Below are 25,000 nucleotides of genomic sequence, written 5' to 3'. Positions count from 1 at the left end.
CACTGAGAAACATCCCTGAGACATAGGACACCATGACACTGCACAACACGCATCCTTGAGGGACAACTTATTCATGAGTTTCAGCAATTTAATGGGAATCTTCTTGTGTACTGTGAAATCACAGAAGACACAAATATATGAAAAAAACATAAAACGTTTTATCATAAATGTATAAAAATTGTGAGTGAATGTTTGTGACCTCTCACAGGACAGGTCAACATGGAGGTGACCCCGCACAGGAAGGGTCATGACAGGACAGGTCAGGTCGTGTCCACCCCCCATAGAGAAGCGTTCTACCATTACACCCAAGTCCCTAACTGTAGTCCAGGAAACCTCAGCTCCGAGACAAACACTGATCCAGTGACTCCAGGAGGCTACACACACGTGCATGTGCACAAAAAAAAGTGCAGGTGAAGGTGAGAGAAGAGCAGTGTCAGGTGAGAGTCAGGTGAGGGTCAAGTGAGCAGTGTCAGGTGAGGGTCAGGTGAGCAGTGTCAGGTGAGGGTCAAGTGAGCAGTGTCAGGTGAGGGTCAAGTGAGCAGTGTCAGGTGAGGGTCAGGTGAGCAGGGTCAGGTGAGGGTCAGGTGAGGGTCAGGTGAGGGTCAGGTGAGCAGGGTCAGGTGAGCAGGGTCAGGTGAGGGTCAAGTGAGCAGTGTCAGGTGAGGGTCAGGTGAGCAGGGTCAGGTGAGCAGGGTCAGGTGAGCAGGGTCAGGTGAGGGTCAGGTGAGCAGTGTCAGGTGAGCAGTGTCAGGTGAGGGTCAAGTGAGCAGGGTCAGGTGAGGGTCAAGTGAGCAGTGTCAGGTGAGCAGGGTCAGGTGAGCAGTGTCAGGTGAGCAGTGTCAGGTGAGCAGGGTCAGGTGAGCAGGGTCAGGTGAGGGTCAGGTGAGGGTCAGGTGAGGGTCAGGTGAGCAGTGTCAGGTGAGCAGTGTCAGGTGAGGGTCAAGTGAGCAGTGTCAGTTGAGGGTCAGGTGAGGGTCAGGTGAGCAGTGTCAAGTGAGGGTCAGGTGAGCAGGGTCAGGTGAGCAGGGTCAGGTGAGCAGGGTCAGGTGAGCAGTGTCAGCTGAGGGTCAGGTGAGCAGGGTCAGGTGAGGGTCAAGTGAGCAGTGTCAGGTGAGGGTCAGGTGAGCAGGGTCAGGTGAGGGTCAGGTGAGCAGGGTCAGGTGAGGGTCAGGTGAGCAGGGTCAGGTGAGCAGGGTCAGGTGAGGGTCAGGTGAGGGTCAGGTGAGCAGGGTCAGGTGAGCAGGGTCAGGTGAGCAGGGTCAGGTGAGGGTCAAGTGAGCAGTGTCAGGTGAGCAGTGTCAGGTGAGGGTCAGGTGAGCAGTGTCAGGTGAGCAGGGTCAGGTGAGGGTCAGGTGAGGGTCAGGTGAGGGTCAGGTGAGGGTCAAGTGAGCAGTGTCAGGTGAGGGTCAAGTGAGCAGTGTCAGTTGAGGGTCAGGTGAGGGTCAGGTGAGCAGTGTCAAGTGAGGGTCAGGTGAGCAGGGTCAGGTGAGGGTCAGGTGAGCAGGGTCAGGTGAGGGTCAGGTGAGCAGGGTCAGGTGAGCAGGGTCAGGTGAGCAGGGTCAGGTGAGGGTCAAGTGAGGGTCAAGTGAGGGTCAAGTGAGCAGTGTCAGGTAAGGGTCAGGTGAGCAGTGTCAGGTGAGGGTCAGGTGAGCAGTGTCAGGTGAGGGTCCATACAAGCTGATCTACAGTATGTTGTACATATAGCAGAACAGAACAGTTTTTATATGTGTACCATATCTTGTTTGCTTGCTTTTGTGTGTGTCTGCGCACGCGTGTGAGTGTGTGCGCATGTATGTACGTGTGGGCACATGTGTGTGTGCGTGTGTATGTACGTGTGTGTGCATGTGTATGTATGTGTGTGTGTGCGTATGTACGTGTGTGTACGCGTGCACGTGTATGTACGTGTGTGTGCATGCGCGCGTATGTACGTGTATGTGTGCGTGTATGTACGCATGTGTGTGTATGTGCGCGTGTGCGAGCGTATGTACGTGTGGGCACATGTGTGCATGCGCGCGCGTATGTACGTGTATGTGTGCGTGTATGTACGTGTGTGTATGTGCGCATGTATGTACGCGAGCATGCATGTATGTACGCGTGTATGTACGCATGTGTGTGTGTATGTGCGCGTGTGTGTGCGCACGTATGTACGTGTGGACACGTGTGTATCTGCGTGTGTGTATTTGCGCGCGTATGTATGTGTGTGCGCGCGCGTATGTACGTGTGGGCACGTGTGTATGTGCGCATGTGTGTGTGCACGCGTATGTACGTGTGTGTGTTTGCACGCGTATGTACGTGTGTGCGTGTATGTGTGTGCGCGTGTATGTTCGTGTGTGTGTGTGTATGTGCGTGTGTATGTACGTGTGTGTCCCCGTGTTTGTACGCATGTATGTGCGCGCGTGTATATACGCACGTCTACGTGCGTGCATGTACACGTGTGTACATACGCGTGCGCGTGTGTATGTACATGTACGTGTGCGCACGTGTATGTACGTGTGTGTGTACGTGTGTGGGCACATACGTATGTGTGTGCGTGTGTGTACGTGTGCACATGTATGTATGTGTGTGTGTGCGCGCGCACGCGCGCGTACGTACGTGCGCGTGCACGCGTATGTAAGTGTGCGCGTATGTACGTGTCTGTGCGTGTATGTACGTGCGTGTGTGTGCGCGTGTGTGTGTACGTGCATGTGTGTATGTACCTGTATGTGTGTCCGTGTGTATGTACACGCGCATGTACGAGCGCGTGTATGTACGTGTTTATATGTATGTGTCTGCGCGCGCGAGTGTGTGTGTGTGTGTGTGCGCGCGTGCACGTGTATGTACGTGCGTGCGCGCATGTCTGTGTGTGTCTGTATGTGTCTGTGTGCGTGTCTGCATGTGTGTATGATCTGTATTGTGTGTGTACATGTGTGTGGTGTGTATAGTGTATGTGTATGTATGATGTGTATAGTGTATGTGTGTATAGTGCATGTGTGTGTATGGTTTGTAAAGTGTGTGTGTGTGTGTATGTATGGTGTGTATAGTGTATGTGTGTATAGTGCATGTCTGTGTATGGTTTGTATAGTGTGTGTGTGTGTGTGTGTGCGCGTATGTATATGGTTTGTATGGTGTGTGTGCTCGAGTGTGTGTGTGTGTGCGCGTTAAACAGGTCTGATAACATTGTCCATCTCATTAGCACGTGAAACCTGCCTCACACATTCCTCACATTCCAGAAAACTAGACAGTAAGAAGGGCACACGCACGCACAGCACTCTAATACTATCTCGCATCAGTCAACACTTGTCAGCTACAGACTGTGTGTGTGTGTGAGAGAGAGAGAGAGAGAGAGAGAGAGAGAGAGAGAGAGAGAGAGAGAGTGTGAGTGTGTGTGTGTGAGAGCCCTCAGTCTATGCAGCAGAGCTCCAGAATAGGAAGCTATGCTCACAAATTCCCCCTGCTGAGATCACCAGAACAGCCCATCAGTGTGTGTGTGTCTGGGGGGGGGGGGGGGATTGTGAGCGTGTGTGTCCATTCCAACAAGCACATTCAAAATTGGAATTTAAGAAACTAACGGTGTGTCTTGTGAGGCAGTAATACAAAACAAAACACTTCACAGTGAATAGAAGATCTTGAGTGGATGTTTGGGAGAATAACTGTGTATGTGTGAGTGAGTGTGTGTGTAGCTCTGTTGAGTACCAGATGCCCAGTGAGGTCTGGGACCTGGCGAAGGTGCCACACCCTGTTTATTTTAAGCCTCCGCTGCTTGTGTGTGTGTGGGGGCTCCACCCTCAGACAGGCACAGGCAGTCTGTTGTAGAGACCTGCTGGTGTTCTTACAGAAACAAGTCGCATAATTTAAAACTCTACTCATCAACTGACCTAAACATGAAAAGTCAAAACAGGTATTGTCATAGCAACAGGAAAAACAATGGAACACACACACACACACACACACACACACACACACACACACACACACACACACACACACACACACACACACACACACCTTTTAAAAGCTTTATTATGAATAAGATCAGGTTGATATCTGAAACCTTGACGTGTGCTGCCTTATAAACTGCTGTATGTGGTTGTCTTATGTATCTGATGATCAAAAGGTCCAGTAGATGTTTGTCATCACAGTTGTCAACCTGTAGTACAGTGAGACAAAATAACGTCTGGAGCCCCCGGTACAGGGTCAGGGTTAGGGTGAGGGGTAGGATTGGTCAGTGTTACATTTACATCCACAGAATTTATCTGACACTTTTATCCAAAGCAACTTATAATTCTGACTGAACACAACTTGAGTAATTCAGGGTTAAGGGTCTTGCTCAGGGGACCAACAGTGGCAACGTGGCAGAAGTGGATCTTGAACCGGCAACCTTCGGATTACTAGTCCAGTACCTTAACCACTGAGCTACGACTGCCCAGGTTAAGGATTAGGGGTAGGGTTAGGTCAGTGTTGGGGTTAGGGGTTAGGTGTAGGATTAGGGTTGGTCAGTGTTAGGGGGTAGGGTTTAGGGTTAGGGATTAGGGGTATGGCTAGTCAGTGTTAGGGTTAGGGTTAGGGGTTAGGTCTTAGGGTTGGTCAGTGTTAGGGTTAAGATTGGGGGTTAGGTGTAGGGTTAGGTGGTAGGGATTAGGGTTTAGGGTTAGGGTTTAGGGATTAGGGGTAGGATTAAGGTTGGTCAGTGTTAGGGTTAGGGGTTAGGTGTAGGGTTAGGGGTTAGATTTAGAGTTAGGGGTTATGGTTTAGGGTTTAGGGATTTAGGGGGTAGGGGTTAGGCTTAGGGGTTAGGGTTTAGGGTACCCTGACCACACAGTGCAGCTGAGAACTTTGTGCCCCTTTAACGACCAGCACATGTCTTTGAACTCAGTCACATGACCCAGCCACCTGACCCAGTCACATGGGCAATGTGCCCTCACCCTATGACTTCAGAGCTGAGTTTGAGACTGTAGTTTCAGTGTGTGTGTGTGTGTGTGTGTAGCCCCTCCCCCCAACTACTTTCCCAGGACTTCTCTGTCCTGGGTCCCAGATGGTGGAACGGACTTCTGCTTGCTGTCTGGACAGCAGTCTCCCTCACAGTCTTCAAACACAGACTGAAGACCCATCTATTTGCGGAATATTTAAATGATCACTGACACTGCTCCCTTATTGACTAACGAACTCTAGTAGTTATTGTAGGGTGGTGTTTATTGTTTATTACATGTATTGTTATTGTTATAGAGCTTATATGTGTTTTGCACTTCTAGTCATCAGTATTGATCTCTGTATTTCTACAGTATTCTAGATCATTGGTATCTTGGACTCTAACCTACTGTACTAGGATGTATTCTATGAGGAAATGACAAAGCACTTTTGTAAGTCGCTCTGGATAAGAGAGTCTGAAATGCCATAAATTTAAATGTAAATACTACTGCACATCACACCAACATGCTGAATCCACAGTGAGTGGTCAGGTTGCTATGGTGAGGAGAGAAGCAGCCCATCACTGGAGATCATGAGACCACACTGTGCAACCTCTCGTCTGGCTGGGGTCAGAGGTCCTGGGTCAGGGTTTATAGCTCAGTAACCCACCATGCAATTGCAGGAGGTACACAGGACTTACACAGAGAATAGAGATCACTCTCACACTACACACACACACACACACACACACACACACACACACACACACACACACACACACACACACACACACACACACACACACACACACACCATTCATCACTACTGTGTATCTTCTATATATACAGAAACAAACAGACACACCATAAACCAGAGGAGTGGCCAACACTCATGGGTTATGACATCACTGTGCCATTAAATATTTTTAGAACAAACTGTTTGAGAGGAAAAAGAAAGAGAGAGAGGGGGGATAGAAAGAGTCACAACATTCCTTCACTGTTAGGTTTCTGCCCTTCTCTGGACACGACGTCTAAATGACTGTGTGTGTAGGATTGGGCTTTAATAACCTGAGTCTGATGTCTGTCTGTCTGTCTGTCTGTCTGTCTGTGTCTGTGTGTGTCTGTCTGTGTGTGTGTATATACAGTCAAGTGAAGCAGGCTTTAGAAGCCAGACCTGCCCAACTCACCTAACCAGGTGATTGTTCAGTCAGATGTGCTCCAGCGCGCATACACACACACTCTCACACACACACTCAATCCCTCCTTCGTCTCACCTGTGTTCTCCGTGAGACGTTAATGAGATGTGAGCCTCTCCCCATGTTTATATTTACAGCATTTATCTGACGCGTTTATCTAAAGTGACTTACACCTCTGACTGAACACAACTTCAGGGACCCAACAGTGGGGAACCACAGTACCATAGAGACACTCACAGAGCTCAGAACTCTACCTGACATGAGATGTGTTAAATGTGTAGTGCTGGGGTGGTCCTGACAGGGGGGGGGGGGTCATCGTAAGGTCAGCTGTGTTGTATGTAAACTACAACCTACTGTGTTGTATGTAAACTACAACCTACTGTGTTGTATGTAAGCTACGTTTAGAGGCTGAAGGCTCTGGTTAGAGCCAAACACCAACACACACGTGACCAACAACACATGCAAGATCAACACGTGTGATTAACGGGGATATGCGTTCAGCGGGGTTGGAGTCGGGGCTCTGCGCGTACGACTGTCTGAAATGTCTCTGTGTACTGTAAATCCAACATCAACCTTCACTGGAACCAAGAGACCAAACCCTGAATAACAGTCCTGGACCATAACGCCACATCCAGATGAGCAAGAAAGATCTATCAGGGTAGAGGTTTAGCAATGCTCGGTAAAGGAGACATGTTGGAGCTTCACATTTAACGTCAGCTCATCAGTGCATCTGTGGAGTCCACACGACTGAGTGCTGAAACACTCAAACTCAGGTGTCCACATACTTTTGGCCATACACTGCACATCTGGTTTGATTTTATGCTTAATAAGTTTCTGTTTGCAGGCCCCGGTGTCGCCGGCCTGGTGGAGAGCTGAGCTTGGACGATCCCTCCTCCAAGGTGACGGTAAGTGAGCACACCTAGCTCACGGTGATGGACACCTCTCCAAGGTCAGCTCCACACAGGAGAGAGAACATCTCAGAGCCGGGAGGAGCCCAGCTCCTGGTGTGGGGCGTCTCTCACGGCGCCCGTGCTGCAGACCTCTGGCCTCAGACGGCCTTTCCAACACACAGCGCCCCAGCAGCTCTGCTGATGCAACAGGCCAGCAAGAACCTTCTGGCTCATGACAGACACTGCAGAACTTTCCAAGAGCTCCAGGGCTGACAGGATATCCAACAGTGCAAATAGGCGACACACACACAGGAAGCCCAGCTACAGCGCTGCTAAAAACAGCCTTGGACAGACAGACAGACACCAGTGCAAAGCTGTTTCACCACAGTTCATTTGTTCTGAGAATCAGGAGATGGTGAAAATAAGCACCGTGGCCTGGTGGATCTCCAGCCGCTAGGGTCTCTCCTGGACACAGTCCAGCCGCTAGGTTTGCTGAAGCTAGAAGGCAGGTTACTAATGGTCAAATGTCCTTCACAGCCACAGAGGGCTTCAGTTCAACACCACGGGACCCCTGAGCTGGGAGTGAAGATCTGCTTGTCTGCTTCTACTAGAAATGTGCACATAAACACTCTAGATATCTGAAATGATCACCGGCTGATGTACAACAAAACACAAACACACACACACACTTCAATTTTGTAAAGTACTAATGTGAATGTGCTTGCTCATGGCCCTAACAGCTGTTTGTTGACTCTGTACGTGTGTGCGCTCTGGAGTGGGTCTGCTAACGTGCAACATTGTAGCTGTGTGTCAGGGTCTCCTTACACGTCTGCTCAGACACTGCTGATGGTATCTGGACAACAGCACTAAATCTCTTCAGAAACTACACAAAAGCAATCCAGCTGCAACACAATGATGTGCAGCCACACTGGTCATTAAGCCCACAGCAACACTGGGAATACTGGGAACGGTTCAGTTTACAGAATCTGCGCTGGAGCATGTAACTACCTGTGGTTTTAATCAGATGCATCCAAGCAAACAGAACACACACAGGCCTGTACACCTGAAGACACACCAAGAGAAGGACCGATAAACTACCAATAAACTACGGATTTTAAAAAATGAAAAACCTTCGGTTTACAAAGTAGCAGTTTTGTTGGGAACGTTTTGCTTGAAGGCAAAGCTACACTGCTGGTGTGTAAAAATAAGGAACGTTGTTTGTGGTTCCTGCGTCATCTGGAATCAAGCCGACGACCCTCGTGCGCCGCTACGTCACTGTTACGTCAGGGAGTGTTCGATCTAGTCATCTCGCTGATTCACATGGACCTGCACGTGGACCCAGCTGTGGTTACCCTTGGAAGGATACCCAGTGGAAACCGGACAGGCGCCCGATGCTACGTCATCACTCCCCAAAACACAGCTCGCGCTGGTCATGGCAACGCTCACCACGTCACGTTAGAAAGTGACGTGCCAAACCCGAAACAAAAGGTCCGGATGTGTTAGTGCAAGAGCGTCACGGCGCGTTTACCTTACTGCAGTACAGCATCCACACCTCGTACAGCCTCTCGCTCGATGCCATTCTGCACGCGGGCGTATGACGGAGCACGCGAGCATGAATGCAGCGATGTGAACGAGCTCCGAGTCAGTGTTCTCGCGCTCACAGTCCCAACAACTCTGTCCACACGGAAACGGGAGGGAACGTATACGACGTGCTGCCGCATCCGCCGGTCACGAGCCCACGTCTGTCTCGCGGACAGCGGACCGTAGCGGTGACGATCCCGTAGTGATGTCACCACCTCCTCGCGCACGGCTCTGTGGTGAACGGTGGATCCCGGATGGCTCGCGCGCCGTTTCCTGCCTGAACTCGAACTTTGTCCTGGAGCTGGAACAGACACGCGCAGGGGCTCAGTCCGCAGGTCTGCACAAAGATCACGTTACAGAAACATCATCACGTAACAAATATAAACAAAATACACAAAGAAAACACGCGCGTCCTCCTCACACGCCAGCGCGAGAATGTGGTCCTATGTGGAGCGAGCTAAAGCGGCACTTCAAGCTGAGCTGTCAAACACAAACACGCGCATGTCCAACGCGTCCTGTCTCTGCTCCTGCACGCGTATTAGTGTCCTACGTGTCTTCGCGGGACGTGTCACGAGACCGGGCGGCTTATTCCCGGTTAAGACACGCCACAGACACAAGATCGCGAGGCTTGAATATGAACATTAACAGGTCAGGCTGACGTGCCCGGGCAGAGCCGCGAGCTCCGCGGCCGTCCCTCGCGGAGACCGGGACTACCGAACACAACTCACCGCCGCCTCTCCGGTTACTTCCTAAGCGCGCAGCCTCAAAAACAGAACCGTCGGCGTGCAGATCAGCACGAGGCGCCTCAGATCCGCAGGCGATGGGAACGTGCCCAGCCAGCTCGCGCCCGTGCACGGAACCGGGGAGGGTGCACGGGCTGTTGCTGTTTTCCTCTTGACTTTACGACAATGCCGCTCTGCTTTACGGCGCCGATGTGGAGTGTGGGCGTGGCTCGGCGCTTGCGTTGGACTGTTCCATCATAGTCTGTAATAAAGTAATATTGCGCTTATAAACGCCGGGCAGGAGTAGGACGAGCGTTATATCTGTAGACTATACGAGACGTGGGAGAAGCTTGAGAGAAGTTTGCTTCTAAAAGACAATGGAAATGTTTGTTTATTATTTATTTATTTCTCAAGCTCCTAAACACTGATATCTACCACTTATATCACACTATTAGCGAAGTTACGTAACACATGTATTCATATACACAGATACTGCAGATTCTCGTATGTTGACGATGCTGAGCGATATTTTGAGACATGGCGCCACCTGCTGGTCAAAATCCGAATTCTCATCTTTCAGAAAAGCGCTCAGGATAAAACCAAGCGCGTGCTCCGCGTTAAATCTCTATCCACGCGTGCTCGTTGATGACGCATTTATTCATGCCGAATGCCCGTCGCGTGCGATGGCCTCTTTATGCTTCCTTTGTGACCCAAACTCGCGCTCTGGTCCTTCAGCTCACGTGTGACTCTGAGTACAATACACTAAGTATTCAATATTATCAATCACAAGACACCAAGTATTCAGTATTATCACACTAACACACTAAATAATCAGTATTATCAATTGTTAATTAAACATCATCAGATGTCCAGCTTGTTGAAGGGTCAAGGGAATAGGAAACATTCAGTTTTTATATGAAGACACATGCACGCACACACACACACAATTTGAAGTGTGTAAATCCTACTGTGGTGTTGTGGCTTCTTCTGGCTCAGGACATCATTCCAGCAGATGAGTCAACACCCACTACAATCCATTATAACCCTAGATCTGATTTTAACACTAGAACATTAATTCCATGTTTCATAGTATTATGTAAACAAAGTTACCCTCAAAATAGGACTTTAATCTCAGTGCATGATAAACAAACATTTGAGATTAAATTATTTTCAGAGTTTAAGAAAAACACAGTAGATCAATTTAGTTAAGAAATTAGGGAATGTGTTTATTTATGGTACATGGAATTGGCTCATAGAGCTACCATGGCAACAAAGTGCATCACAGTTAAACTGATTAATTCAACATTAAAAGGGCTTCATTAAAATCCCCCAGACACCAGGGGAAAGAGGTGAGAATCGGAGGTGAGAGGTCAGGGCGGAGGTCTCAGGCAGCTGCTGGGTGAATGTACAGCACAGCGTTGATGAACTGCTTTGTTTTCCTTCACAGGGTTCAGACACACACACACACACTTTTCTCTCTTGCCCCCACCCCTTCCCAGGATTCATGGCTCAGTTTTTTTGATTCCAGTAACTATGACGATGGTTTGATCCACCATGGAGTTGAAGTCATTGGCTACTGAGGCTTCTAAACACAGATCAACATCCAATCATAGCACGGAGATCTTCCCTGATGCTCCATGGTCCAAAAGCCCTTCAGCATCCTGCAGTTGCCCGATACGAGTAGTAAGAAAGTTCGGAGTCAGACATAAAACCCGGCAGGGCAGGACTGAGCTGGGAATATCAGTCTGGCTGGGGAGATGATAGAGACAGGAGACGCCAGAGAGAGAGAGAAAGACAGACAGACAGACAGAGAATGTGTGTGTATCAGGAAAAGTCCCACACGCCCTCTGCGGGCTCAGGGGTAGCTGTGCTGGGGGTGTTGCAGGCGTGGGTGGGCGGGTCAGAAATCGGACTGTCCAGGGGGTAGGAGAGAGGCACTGCAGGGTACATCAGAGTGAGGAAAGAATCCTGGGTGTACTTCTTTACCTAAGACACACACACACACACTAATATATTTATTCCAAAATAAAGACAGGAGTCAAAGTGTTCATGAGCAGAGGAGAGTCTTCAAAACACACCTGCTTAAAGAAAGGGTGTCTGAGGAGACCTGAAGCAGAGGGCCTGTAAAATACACACACACCATCACCCTCACACATGCACATTCAAAAATACTCACATTCACACAACACATGCAGTCTCAATATATCTGCATCATATTCATGTCTGTACGTGCAAGGTAAAATAAAATACAGAAAGTTTATATATGTGTGTGTATGGGTGTACGCGCTTGTGTGGGTGTACGTGTGCGTGTGTGTGTGTACGCGTGCGCTTGCGGGCGTGTACGCGCGTGCGTGTGCGCATGTACGTGTGCTTGCGTGCGTATACACGTGTGCGCTTGCGTGCGTGTACAGCCCTCAGACCTGCGCTCAGGCTGGTGTTGCAGGCAGAGCTGCAGTAGATGGTGCAGTGTTGGGGAGTGGTTCTTGGGCCCTGGGCTCTGGGGCTCCGCAGTGGCTGCTCGCGTCAGACTGCTCGCTGCTACACTCTCGCCGATACCCGAGTCCACGCCAGAGCGGGACACCTTCAGGGTGCCAAGCTCACCCAGCGGGTAGGGGACGACGTCGAGCAGACAACTGTGAGAACCACGCAATTTCTGTAGCAGCATCTGCACAGAGAGAGAGAGAGAGAGAGAGAGAGAGAGAGAGAGAGAGAGTGAGTGTGTGTGTGGTACGTACTGGCGTTTGTGTGTGTGAATGAGTGTGTGTGTACCAGTGTAGGAGGCATGTCTTGGAATGGTACCCTGCCCCTGACCAGCTCACACAGGAGAACTCCCACACTGTAGACATCAGACTTCACGCCGTAGCCATGTAGGTCCTAAAACACACACACACACGCTGTTATGGGGCGCGTGTCTCAGTGGTTAATGTACTGGACTGGGAATCCGAAGGTTGCTTGTTCAAGTCCCACCACTCCCAGGTTTCCACTGTTGCGTCCCTGAACACAACTCTTGACCCTCAATTAGTCAAGTTGTGCTCAGTCAGAGTTGTAAGTCACTTTGGATAAAAGCGTCAGATAAACGCTGTAAATGTCTGCTGTGGAAGCAGGGATGGCGTGTGTGCGCACGCATGCAAAGGTCAAGAGTTTATACAACAGATGTCACAAAGCAGCTTTACAAATGTCTAAGGCCACGCCCCCAGTGAGCAAGACAAGGGCGACAGTGGCAAGGAAAAACTCCCTAGAACACGAGGAAGAAACCTGGAGAGGTTTGTGTGTGTGTGTGTGAGAGAGAGAGAGAGAGTGTGTGGGTGCGTGTACACGTGTGTGTGTGTGTGCATACGTGTGTGTGAGAGAGAGAGAGAGAGTGAGTGTGTGTGTGTGTGTGCATACGTGTGTGAGAGAGAGAGAGAGAGTGTGTGTGTGTGTGCGTACATGTGTGTGAGAGAGAGAGTGTGTGCGTACACGTGTGTGTGTGCGTGAGAGAGAGAGTGTGTGAATGCGTGTGTGTGTGCGTGAGAGAGAGTGTGTGAATGTGTGTTTGTGTGAGAGTGAGAAAATGTGTGTGTCAGTGTACGCATATGTGAGAGTGTGTGTACATTTGTGTGAGAATGTGTGTAAGGTGTGTGTACATGTGTTTGTGAGTGTGAGTGTGAGAATTGTGTGTACGTGTGAGTGTGAGAATTGTGTGTGTACGTGTGAGTGTGAGAATTGTGTGTGTGAGTGTGTGTGAGAGCATCTGAGAGTGTCTGAGAATGCGTGAGTGAGAATATGTGAGTGCACGTGCGTACGTGTGAGTGAGTGTGTGTGAGAATGTGTGTGCGCGCGTGTGTGTGAACGCATGTGAGTGAATGAGAGTGCAAGTGAGAGTGAGTGTGCGAGAATGTGTGAATGTGTGTGTACGAGTGTGTGTGAGTGTGTGTGAGTGTGAGTGAGAGAGTGAGAATGTGCACGAGCGAGAGTGTGTGCGTGTGTGTGAGTGTGAGAGTGAGTGTACCTGTCTCAGCAGCTCTGGGCTAAGCCATGGTAGGAGTGACGGGTTGAACTGTGGCATGTCAAACACAGCCCTCGTTCTCCTGCCATCCTTCATCAGACTGTACACACCATGGAGTCCCGACAAACACACTCGTCCCTCAGCCGACAAAAGCACATGACTTGCCTTCACACCCCTGTGAGGGGAGGGGAGACACTTCTGAGAATAGCCAGTAGGGTTGCTCAGAGTTACCTGTGCACGCCACCCTGCGGTGCAGGGTTACCTGTGCACGCCACCCTGCGGTGCAGGGTTACCTGTGCACGTAGCCCATCTGGTGCAGGTAGTTGAGAGCCTTCAGGACTCCATACAGCAGGTACGCAATCAGAGACTCGCTCATCCCATCAGGGAAATATGACCTGAGCAGGAAGTCTGCAGAACCTGCACACACACACACACTATTAAAGTTCACTATGCTGCTTCCCTCCATGCTGGTTTACTAGGACACCTGTGTAGTTGTATGATGACAGTGGACTTGATTTGAACTGAACAGTCAGTCACTGAACAGGCTGTAGTTCAGTACAGCAAAACCTGAGGTGACTAATCACACAAACACTCAATTCCCACAAGGAATCTTCAAGATCTGCTGACAAAATCTGTACGATGATGATGATGCAGAGATCCTTTCACACACAGCGAGAGAGAGAGAGGGTTACATTTTTACCGTAGCTCATCAGAGGGGCGAGAACCCAGAGCTGGTAGTGGAAACAGAACACGGTGGTGGACGTGAGGAGGTTTGGGTGACGGAACCGTCTAGACAAGAGCACCTCGTTCTGCCACACACACACACACACACACATACACACACACGTCCATTACAGAAAACAATACTGTCTACAAAGAGTGAGAGATACAGAGAAAGAGTGAGACAACATCTACCATGAGCTGCAGCAGTTCCTCTTCTGTACACTCGTCCAGGTTCGTGTTCTTCACGGCCACCAGTCGGCCTGAGGGCTTGTGACGAGCCGTTCTGACCAGACTCAGGTTATTAAAGCCCCATCCTACACACACACACACACACACACCTTTATCCACAGCAATACTGCCTTCTCAGCCAAAACATAAAGCATCACAGACTGTCCAGTAAACGCAGGACCAGCAGTTACCCAGAACTGAGAGCAGCTGATAGTCTGATGGCTCAGCAGACAAACCCACGAGGTCATCCTCTGGCCCCAGGGCTGAGTGGGGGGAGCCGTCACTGCTCTGTTACACACACACACACACACACACACACACACAGGATGTACCACACTTTGCCATAAAATATTTCATGAGTCGTAGTAATATAAGGGGCCAGTGTTCTGTATATTGTCAGTGGTGTCTCACTGGTTAATGTACTGGACTGGAAATCAGAAGGTTGCCAGTTCAAGTCCCACCACTGCTAAATTGCCACTGTTGGGCCCCTGAACAAGACCATTAACCCTCAATTAATTACTCAATTAATCAAGATGTGTTCAGTCACAATTCTAAGTCACTTTGGATAAAAACGTCAGATAAATGCTGTAAATGTAAATGTATTCACCTGTCTATTGACGTTAAAGGTTTTGGTATACTAAGTTTATATGTAGTACCAAATATCACCAAAAGGTGGCACTATGTTTTCAGAAAGAGGATGGGAGATGAATGTATACAGCAGAAATATTTCTCTACGATCACTGGCGTGACAAGAGCGGAAAGAGCGAGGAATTACTGTCCTTTACTGACAAGAAAATTAAATATATAAATAATATAAATATTAAAAATATATAAATATATCCCCTTAAATGTTTGCTGACCGGGTACAGCTGGCTGATGTCCTCATACTGGTCCTCAATATTGATTGGCTGGACCTGAGTGTGAGAGGAGATGCAGGAGCAGTCCTGGGAGGAGACAGGAGGACCAATAAGCCACGCCCCCATTCCAAACACTGACGGGGTGAGGAGGTCAGACCTCCACGGCTACAGACAGGTGAGGTCAGCACTCAGCTTACTGAGGAGTGAATATGAGTGAAGCACTCAGCCAGGAGAATCTTAGGACAGTAAAGGAGACTTGGAGTGAGGACATGAACACACCCCTCTCCCCAGAGACCCGCCGAATAATGAGGGCATTTCTTACCCCACCTCCCCAGAGACCCGCCGAGTAATGAGGGCATTTATTATGAAACGCTCTGGTGTGACGATACCCAGAGACTCGTGGAGAATCAGGACTCGGGACGTTAAAGGGAGATTAATGGCAGATTTCTGTACTACACGGAGACACCAAACCTGCTGTCACATGCATGAGATCTTTTTACTAATCTGCACAAAACAATAATCGTAATTAAAAAGTGTTTACATGCGATGTTTTTCTTACCAAGAACGACATTAGGTCCTTTGGGCTTTACCGAAGCCCCGCAGGAGGTCATTTAACCAGTTCACGCCGCGCGCACCTGAGAGAGCGTGAACGTCACCTCCTGAAAAGGATAAAACAAAGATCAAAGGACGTGCAGTCTCGTGCAGACCAAGTACCCCGGCGTCCTTCGACGTTCTTCCTCGCGACAGGCGCGTTACATTCGCTCACCTGCCTTAACGCTTCTAGTTCGCAGCGTGCATTCCACGGACTTTATCAGGTCTCGGGATGACTATGTGCACCCACGTCCTGACGAACAAAAGAAGGAAAATGGGGACTTTCGATGGAAATTTAATTTGTACTGAAAACAAGTACAAAAAATGCAAGTGATCCAGAAATGTTGCGTTACCAGCCACGCGCGCACGCACGGCTCCAAGCTGACACCGTCACAGGTGCGTGAGACACGAGGATCAGTGCCCTTACACACACGCGACATCTGCAGAGCAGCCTCGCGACCCAGCGACTGAGCTTCGCGCGCACTAACAAACGCGTCTCGAGCAGTGTGTCGCGGTGCGCGCACCCCTCACCCAATGAGACCATCAAATGCTTTTACATTCGGAGTTGTTTGTGACGTCGTAACTGCTCAGGCCTCGTGCAATAATGTTGTTTTGGCAGTGACACAGTTAATAATTGATTATTCAAATAAGAATTATAAACTTTGAGATGAAAAAAAATTAGTGTATTAGCAGAATTAAAATATAATTTACATAACGTCAAAACAACAGTATTGTGTTTATGGGCACAGCCGCATATTAATGTGGAGGACGTCTGTGGTTCACTGACCTTCCGAATGTCCTACAACTTTTAGATTCAATTTTAGGCTTTGAAACATATTTGCAAATCAGGCACCCTAAATCAAGCACCCCAAATCTAGCGCCCTACAGTGAACTCATTTAAAGTGGACATTGAGTTCTTACATCATTCTTTTCACAGCTGACTGACGTAGCTGGTGTTCTCACCAAACTAGAAGTCCAGTCCTAATAACGTTTAGCCAATGTCAGGCCATATCTACTTCTCGAACCATCTCCTTACTGTGCCTCAGGGGGAGATACAGAAAACCTTTCGAATGCAGAAATGATTTGGCATTCTTTCCGCCCGGGTTCATCCATTTTTTTAAGTCTGAGAGATCGACTTATTAGTGTATATGGATATTTTCAGTCATATATCTGACATTATATAACTGACTAAGGTTCCCACACCTTCTCCATACTAAAGAGTAATACGTCATTAAGAGTAATATGTCATCTGGACTGGGTGTCGCGTCATATTTACGCCCCAGTAAAGAAAGCATAATTGGACAACAAATTAAGAGTTCCTAAAGATTCAGATTAACCGGGAAAAATAGCAGAAATCACACTATTCTTATGTTGTGTTTGAGGAATCTTTAGTACAATGTTAACAATGCTGGACTTCTTTTTTATTTAAAACAATTTTAATAAATGGGCTTCTTTAATATTTTCCTTTTACAGACTATTAAAGGGTGACTTTCACACTTATCCCGTTTATAAGAGCTCCGGAAGTCTAAACAATTTCAAGGGTTTTAATACCAGTTCGGGATAACTCAGACTGAAACAGTAAAATAGCAAATGAATCAGTCGTTAAACCATCATTTTAATCTAAACATTTATTTATTTAACACAGACGAGCAAGCGCGTAAAACTAATACTGTGATCGATCTGTTCCTGGGCTGTGACGTGGGGGTCAAACCCGTTAAATGCTTTAAAACTGTAAGTGGAGAAAATAGCACCCACTGCTGAAGGCACCACCCACTGCTGGAGGCACCACCCACTGCTGGAGGCACCACCCAGCCCCTCGACGACAGTAGTGCGCCGCTATAGTCAAGACTACTAAGTATTTCTGAGCGAGGTCCCGAACAAGTAACTCATTTTAGTTTGATATAATTAAGATCTATGATATTCATAAAGGAGTTTGGAGAGATCTCATCTGCCTTTTGCAATTGTTTATCTTAATCGTCAAGTACAGGCGATGGACAAACTTCCCATGCATAGTTTCCGATGTGAGCTACTCACCTGATTGTGGTGTATCTACTTATTTATGTGTTCACTAAAACCTCCAGCTCAGCCTGCAGACGTCTACATGTCATCTGCGTGCACACGGACGTCAGAGCTGCAGCTGCAGCTAACAGCGCCTCACGTTCGCCAAACCCTTCTCCCTCGTGCCCGCTGAGCCCATGTAATGATGTAATTAGTGTCGAACATAATAAAAGTCTTTAGTTTCTACCATTGTTCGTCATTGGTCACTTTTCTCCTCAACCCACCTTCAACGCACATTCGACTGCTCCAGTTTCAGCAGGCCTGCGTTATACTGGACGTGCTGGCACACGGGATCTTATTGTGTTGGACTTTTATTATAGAGATTACGGCTGGGCGAGTAATGAAGACGTCACGTCCACTCTAGATGTCGTGTTTGATGCCCGTCACTGCCCAAAGGCTGCTTTCCGTCTCGTGCTTCTCTATTGTCTCGAGCAGACAGCGGCGCGTGCGGAAGCGAGGTAAAAGGCGATTTCAGCATCTGTGAAGGTACGAACTCGTGATTCTGCCCGAGCGGGTGCGTGCGGACCCGTTTTAATCCGGGCTGCTCACGAGCGGCACGCTCTACGGGGCACTCCCGCTAGCGCGAGCTCACTCTGGTTCACGAGAAGTGACATGGTGTTCCGTGTTCACGTTTGTGTTTCCACGGCGACCTGAGTGATGAGGTGACGGAGAAATTGAGTTTCACAGACATGATGCGATACAGAAGATCAAAGTACCGCATGCGTGCGGGTCTCCCTGCTGCGCGCGCGTGTACACGGCGCTGGTATTTCGCGCGTGCCATGTATACCGCACCACCTTGTTCAGGCGTGTCAGTGCAAAGACGTCCAGGCTGGAAGTCTTGATCAATAAACTTACTGCATGTGCAGATGGCGAACAGAACTGCTTATTGTGCAAAAGATCCAGAGAACGTGGAACATGTGAGTGCTTTAATTCAGAGAGTTTGGAGAGCAAAAAGGATCCACGACTGGATTCCTTACATAGACTTCCTAAAGCCCACGAGCTGTAAACCACCTGGAGCTGTGGAGGTCTACAGGGTTAATGGCACAAACCTGTAGGTTTGATTTTGTCTTATTTAATTAGAACCTGTTCATTCAGTTTGTCATCCACGTGGAGAAGCTTGTGTACACAGCAGAGACGCAAGACTATGGAAGTCTTGCTTTGGTTTGGTGGTGTTTTCTCAAACTAACAGACGTTATTGTTCAGGCAGCAGTGGAGGGCATATGTGCTGTGTTAAACACCTCAGGCTGTCTGAGTACAGCCCTTAGAAACACAGCATGATAAATGTAAGTTAGTCTTAGATTGTGGAGAACAAACCGTGTCACACACACACACCTCTCTGAGGGATGTGTGTTTCAGTGTGGCTTTTATTACATTTATTTCTATAGCACTTTTTACCACAGGTGTTGTCACAAAGCAGCTTTACAGAGAATCTGAGTGTGAGTCTGAGTCAAAGCTGAGCTAAAAGTGACAGTGACCAGGTATGATTCCTTCAGCACTATAGGAAGAAATGCGCGCCATGTGCACTGCTGGTGTTGTGTGTGATGTGTGAGTCGTTGGTGAGAAAGGGGATGAACAAAAATGTCAGACACTTTGCACACATGAGTGTGTCGTGTTATTATTGTTGTGTTATTCATATGTTATGATGTTATTTTTGTGTTCTTCAGTATGACAGGAACACTGCACTTCACTTAGATTTCTGCATAGTGCAACTGTGATGTGATTCACAGAATATTAAACCAGAGATCCACAGCTCTGTCCCAAACATGCAACATCAGGGGACTGGTCATGTTTTGGGTGAAGTCCTGGAATATCGGGGGAAATTTGTTTACCATCTTTAAGTTCAGTTGGTTATCTTTAGTCATTTACTTGTTTTATTTTTCCCATATTATGTGAGCGGTTGTTATGGTTACTTGATTTTACCACAGCCAATCAACAAAGTCTGTCTTACATAGAAATTCAGATTTTTATTCGGTTAAAGTCAGGGAATATGACGTATGAAGATGAGTGGGAACTGTGGCTGGGAGATCTGGCAAAAATATGATCACAATATTTTTTCCCCATATTGATCAGTATTGATATTTATGTATAATTTGATATTGCTGCCAGTTTGAAGAGTCCAGCTAATAGCAGAAGTCTGAAACCAGAGGGTTCATTCGTTAAACTTGAGTGCCGTTTATTAGCAGAGACAGTATACTAGAAACCTTTAACTGTGCAAACATGCATCAACCGCCTTAGCAAAGTTTATTTTAACTAAATAAAGTCATATTATGATTTTCTGGTTTTGCATTTCTCAGATGTTTTAAAGATAGAATCTTTAAACGCTGACGCACCTTATTGTTGTTTTGGTACAAGTTTGCTTTCTGTTTAATTTTTTCATGCCAGCCAGACTCGACTGGCTGTTGGTGTTGTGATCGCTCCTGCGTTGTGATTGGTTCTTTCCTTGGTCCTTAGTAAAAACCACGCACGTATCATCGTTCTCTACATAAAGATCAAGTTGTCGAGGAGCTGTTTGGAGACGGGTTGTTTGATGTGACTCGGTTAAAGATGCATTTGTTATTTTGAAGTTGTTTACTTGTGTTGGACACAGTAAGAAGAAAAGCCCCACAATGCCCTTATATGGAGCACATGGGACTGGGCAGAATGCTCACAGCAAATAAATCAAAATACATGAATGAATAAATAAGTATAGTGGGAGGGGCCTATGAGGGCACTTCCTTCCCCAACTGAACCTGACACCCTCTCTTCTCATCTCCTCCTCTTCTCTCTCTCCTCTCCTCCCTCCCCTCCCTCCCCTCCTCTCTCTCTTCTCCTCTCCTCCTCTTCTCTCTCTCCTCTCCTCACACTCCGTAATAACAGTCGTCTCTATTCCTGGTGGTTATTTGATCGTGTGCACTGCTGTGTGATGGATTCCTCCACTTCCTGTCTGCTGCTTGTGGCGGTAGAGCCTTAATGGCAATAACAGGAAACGCCGGGGGTGAAGGAGGGAGAGAACCTCCACTGCAGAAAGAGAAAGAATGGATGGAGACAGAGAGAAAAAAGGGAAGTTTGGTCACTGAGGCATTATTTCGGAGACAGTCCCTCCTGTTATAATCTGTCCTATGCACACACACACTAGCGTTGGCACATCAACATCGTTGGGCCACACGTGTCCTACGTCCTTGAGTTTGCCAAAAATGTTCACTAATGTTGCACAAATGGACAGGCACACTAATTTTGGAGTGTGTGTTTTTTCGCTTTTAGGTGGAGTACGTTGTGTGTAGGTCAGCAGCAACGCAGGATGTGATGTCATCTTTAAGCTTTAACCTCTGGCCATCCGGAGGTTTGGGTGGGAATAAGGAGCTCCGCTCTCTCTCCACCCAGCTAGCTAATCAGGATGTTTGAGGTGAAGCCAATGAGTGTGGAAAAGGAGGAGACTGCAGTAGGAACAGGTAAGGGCAGGTGTGTGTGTGTGTGTGTGTGTGTGTGTGTGTGTGTGTGTGTGTGTGTGTGACACTAGTGAGAGGAGGCAAGTCACAAACTAGCTGTTCTCTGCTAAAATTAGATCCCTGTCCTACTGAACCACACACTCACCCAACTGGAGTCACCGTACACTGGCCTTGTGTTATACACACACACTCTCCCCCTCTCTCGCTCTCTCGCGCTCTCTCTCTCTCTCTCTCTCTCTCATACTCACACACCAAGGTTTTCTTCTATGGACAGGAGAAGGCACTGCAGGTGCCCTTTACTGCCACCTTGTGGAGATTATAATGTTTTGGTCTTTTGTTACTGTCAAATTCTGACTGACAGTAAAATCACAGTTTATGTCTAAAGTATAGTTTATTATGAGTACCTTCTCATATATTTTATCTCTGTGTGTGTGTGTAGACGATGGTCAAGTGTGTGTGCGCAGTGCAGGGATGGAGGACACCGTGTACCTGTATGAGGGTCCAGGCTGGTTCCCATCCACCTCTCCAGATCTGCCCAGTGGAATCTCCCCCCTGCTGGCTCAGGAGACTCTCCACTACATGAGTGAGTGGTCCTGCTGTGTGTGTGCGTGCGTGCGTGTGGTAGCTCAGTGATTAAAGTACTTGACTTAGAATCGGAAGGTTGCTGGTTCAAGCCCCACCACATACAGGTACACTGCCAGGTTTCCACTGTTGGGCCCCTGAGCAAGACCCTTTACCCTCAATTGCACAAGCTGTACTCAGTCATAATTGTAAGTTGCTTTGGAAATGTCAGCTAAATGTCATAAATGTAAACTTGTTTGTTCAGCACAACAGTGAATGTGTGTTGGTGCAGTAGAGTGGCACTGAGTTAAACAGGTATAACACATGCACGGGTACAACACATGCGTATAACATGCACACGTGTAACGCGCACACACAACGCACATCTATGCATAATCACACACAAATAAACAACAGCAGTGTTTGCATGAGACTGTGTGAGACAAAGGTCCACATGCGACAGATTCCCTCCATTCTGCTGCTCTCTGGGTTTGTGTAACAGGGGTTGTGTGAGAATTTTTGAGGAATATTTGAAGCTCCTGTTATGTGCTGATATCTCAGAACACCCCACTCAGGTGATGAAACCTGTGGGAGTGGGAGATGCACACTAATAATATGGATTTTCTTGCTCAGGTGTTCTGTCTTGGTGAGGGGCGGTGACTGCAGTCAGGTGCTGAGACCACGCCCCTTTCACCTGTCACGCCTCCATCGTTTCATCTCTCTCTCTCACCTCAGTGAAGGGCTGTATCACATTGTGTTTCCCAGAGTCTTAACACATTTATCCTCTCTCTCTCTCTCTCTCTCTCTCTCTCCCTCCCTCCCTCTCTCCTTCCATTCCTGCCCCATCTTCCCTCTTTCTGCAGCTTTGCTGGCGTTGGACTCTCCTCCTCTCTCCCATTCTGGTGCTCACTGCCTGTCCAAAGGTACCTGTTCTTCTCTCCTTCTCACGCTCTCTCACACTCTCTCTTTCTCTCTCTCCCTGCTCTTACCCTGTGAGCGCCACTGTGTCTGTCTGTCAGTCTGGTTAAAGGCTTCTTGGCTAGATTGAGTGGGTCTGGAGTCATGCTGTAATGACAAGATGATTAGTACTGTAGCTGTAACCATGTTAATGCACACCTGTTACAGTGATGTACAAATCAGACTGTGGGTGTAACGGTGATGACCTCGTATCAGTATTAGAATGTCCTGATGTGGGCCACATGCAGGTGTCTGTTGTCAAGATGGTTTATGTTTTATCATAATTATCATAAGTTTAAAAGCTCTGGGGAGAATCTACAGTGCCAGTGAAAGAGTTTATGAAGTGTTTGGAAATATCTGAATTTTTGCTTTTATTACTCAAAATGTTCTCTATTATTAGATAGAGACCTTTTTAAAGTTCCATAACCTGAACGTGGTTTTATAGTGATGTGTGTAATATGGAAGTGCAGCCTCCTTTAAGTGTAGCGATGTGTGTCTCCTGTTTGAGGGCCTGCCACCTCTGCATGTGGTCTGACCTCCGGAGAGGTGGTCTGACCTCTCTGGTGAGAGTTAACACCACCACCTCTCCGGATGGCCGCTAACATCTTTTGTTTGGGTGTGTTCCAGTTCGGCGTTCCTCTGTGTGTGTTTGTTTTCTAAGGCTTCAGATATTTTTCTCATTGATGACCTCGTTTAACCCCTTTGTTCTGTAACGGTAATAATATTTGGTGTTTGTTTTGTACGTGCGAGTGCCTTTATTTGGCCTTACTGATATATTTAAAGTATTTTGCATATGTTCTTGCCCGAACTCAGAACGCAAACACACACACACACACACACACACACACACACACACACACACCACACACACACAGGAGTGTGGAGGCCATCTGCCACATTCTGATGGACAGGCGTCTACAGGCCCAAAGCTTTTCTCAAAAACAGTGGGATTATGTGTGTGTGTGTGTGTGTGTGTGTTCTGAGTTCTGATGTTCATGGGAGCTGCCGTGAAACTTCCACACGTTCCAGAGACTCTCTCTCCTTCTCATAGTTCTGAGTTCTGAACGAGTAGACCAGATGACCAAGACCTACAATGACATTGACGTGGTTACACACTTGCTGGCTGAGGTAAGCAGTGCGATTGGTTGAGTGGTTGGGATGGAGAGCTTTAATTGGTTGGTTTATGACCATAGCTGCTGATTGGTTATTTAATTCTTGTAATTCTTATTGGTCAGCGGGATCGAGATCTGGAGCTGGCTGCTCGGATTGGTCAGTCTCTGCTGCAGAGGAACCGTTTACTACAGGAACACAACGACTCACTGGAAGAGCAACTAGCGCAGGCCCTCGACCAGGTAACACACACACAAGCGCAGGCCCTCGACCAGGTAACACACACACAAGCGCAGGCCCTCGACCAGGTAACACACACACAAGCGCAGGCCCTCGACCAGGTAACACACACACAAGCGCAGGCCCTCGACCAGGTAACACACACACAAGCGCAGGCCCTCCACCAGGTAACACACACACAAGCGCAGGCCCTCCACCAGGTAACACACACACACACACACACACACACACACACACACACAAGCGCAGGCCCTCCACCAGGTAACACACACACACACACACACACACACACACACAAGCGCAGGCCCTCCACCAGGTAACACACACACACACACACACAAGTGCAGGCCCTCCACCAGGTAACACACACACACACACACACACACACACAAGTGCAGGCCCTCCACCAGGTAACACACACACACACACACACAAGTGCAGGCCCTCCACCAGGTAACACACACACACACACACACACACACACACACACACACAAGTGCAGGCCCTCCACCAGGTAACACACACACACACACACACACACACACACACACACACACACAAGCGCAGGCCCTCCACCAGGTAACACACACACACACAAGTGCAGGCCCTCCACCAGGTAACACACACACACACACACACAAGCGCAGGCCCTCCACCAGGTAACACACACACACACAAGCGCAGGCCCTCCACCAGGTAACACACACACACACACACACACACACACACACAAGCGCAGGCCCTCGTCCAGGTAACACACACACACACACACCCACACACTAGCGCAGGCCCTCATCCAGGTAACACACACACACACACACACACACTAGCGCAGGCCCTCATCCAGGTAACACACACACACACACACACACACACCCACACACTAGCGCAGGCCCTCATCCAGGTAACACACACACACACACACACATCCCCACACACTAGCGCAGGCCCTCGTCCAGGTAACACACACACACACACACACACCCCCAC

General features: G+C 48.3%; 3 protein-coding genes across 13 annotated transcripts in view; 1 reads left to right on the top strand and 2 right to left on the bottom strand.

Moving 5' to 3' along the window:
- The window catches only part of nbeal1 (neurobeachin-like 1), a 54,939-nt gene extending 45,496 nt beyond the window's left edge, over positions 1-9,443 (bottom strand). For 6 of the 7 annotated variants that reach the window (XR_014124479.1, XR_014124480.1, XM_081717255.1 and 3 more), the window contains exons 1-2: positions 9,279-9,443; positions 8,498-8,887 (exon numbers count right to left, since the gene is read on the bottom strand). Coding sequence is in view for 5 of the 7 variants with exons in the window: in XM_081717255.1 (XP_081573381.1) it covers positions 8,498-8,548 (51 nt within the window). In the remaining 2 variants the exon portion in view is untranslated. The remainder of the gene's footprint in view (positions 1-8,497; positions 8,888-9,278) is intronic. The other variant, XM_081717256.1, reaches the window with a different exon arrangement.
- Positions 9,444-10,472: 1,029 nt separating this feature from the next.
- Positions 10,473-18,026, bottom strand: stradb (STE20 related adaptor beta). Of its 5 annotated transcripts, none has more exons than XM_081717149.1 (13): positions 17,942-18,026; positions 15,835-15,912; positions 15,628-15,727; positions 15,072-15,264; positions 14,403-14,499; positions 14,176-14,297; positions 13,961-14,069; positions 13,554-13,677; positions 13,264-13,435; positions 12,042-12,146; positions 11,693-11,937; positions 11,351-11,393; positions 10,473-11,258 (listed from the first exon to the last, which is right to left on the bottom strand). In XM_081717149.1, the coding sequence occupies exons 4-13, from the start codon at positions 15,192-15,194 to the stop codon at positions 11,097-11,099; spliced, it is 1,302 nt and encodes a 433-aa protein (XP_081573275.1). In that variant the 5' UTR covers positions 15,195-15,264; positions 15,628-15,727; positions 15,835-15,912; positions 17,942-18,026; the 3' UTR covers positions 10,473-11,096. The 5 variants fall into 5 exon arrangements, with proteins under 5 accessions (XP_081573275.1, XP_081573274.1, XP_035380023.1 ...); XM_081717148.1 differs by lacking the exon at positions 17,942-18,026 and adding an exon at positions 17,694-17,897; XM_035524130.2 differs by lacking the exon at positions 17,942-18,026 and adding an exon at positions 17,694-17,893 and having other exon boundaries at positions 15,072-15,155.
- Positions 18,027-18,064: 38 nt separating this feature from the next.
- The window catches only part of trak2 (trafficking protein, kinesin binding 2), an 18,620-nt gene continuing 11,684 nt past the window's right edge, over positions 18,065-25,000 (top strand). Inside the window, exons 1-6 of the mRNA XM_026998633.3 lie at positions 18,065-18,203; positions 20,958-21,145; positions 21,582-21,725; positions 22,567-22,626; positions 23,712-23,788; positions 23,896-24,012. Coding sequence (XP_026854434.2) covers positions 21,091-21,145; positions 21,582-21,725; positions 22,567-22,626; positions 23,712-23,788; positions 23,896-24,012 — 453 coding nt within the window. The 5' untranslated portion in view covers positions 18,065-18,203; positions 20,958-21,090. The remainder of the gene's footprint in view (positions 18,204-20,957; positions 21,146-21,581; positions 21,726-22,566; positions 22,627-23,711; positions 23,789-23,895; positions 24,013-25,000) is intronic.

The sequence above is a fragment of the Electrophorus electricus genome, chromosome 7, assembly GCF_041902795.1.
Source record: "Electrophorus electricus isolate QZ-2024a chromosome 7, ASM4190279v1, whole genome shotgun sequence".
Lineage (NCBI taxonomy): Eukaryota > Metazoa > Chordata > Actinopteri > Gymnotiformes > Gymnotidae > Electrophorus > Electrophorus electricus.
The sequence above is the reverse complement of the archived record's forward strand: the minus strand, read 5'-3'. Positions and strand labels throughout refer to the sequence as shown.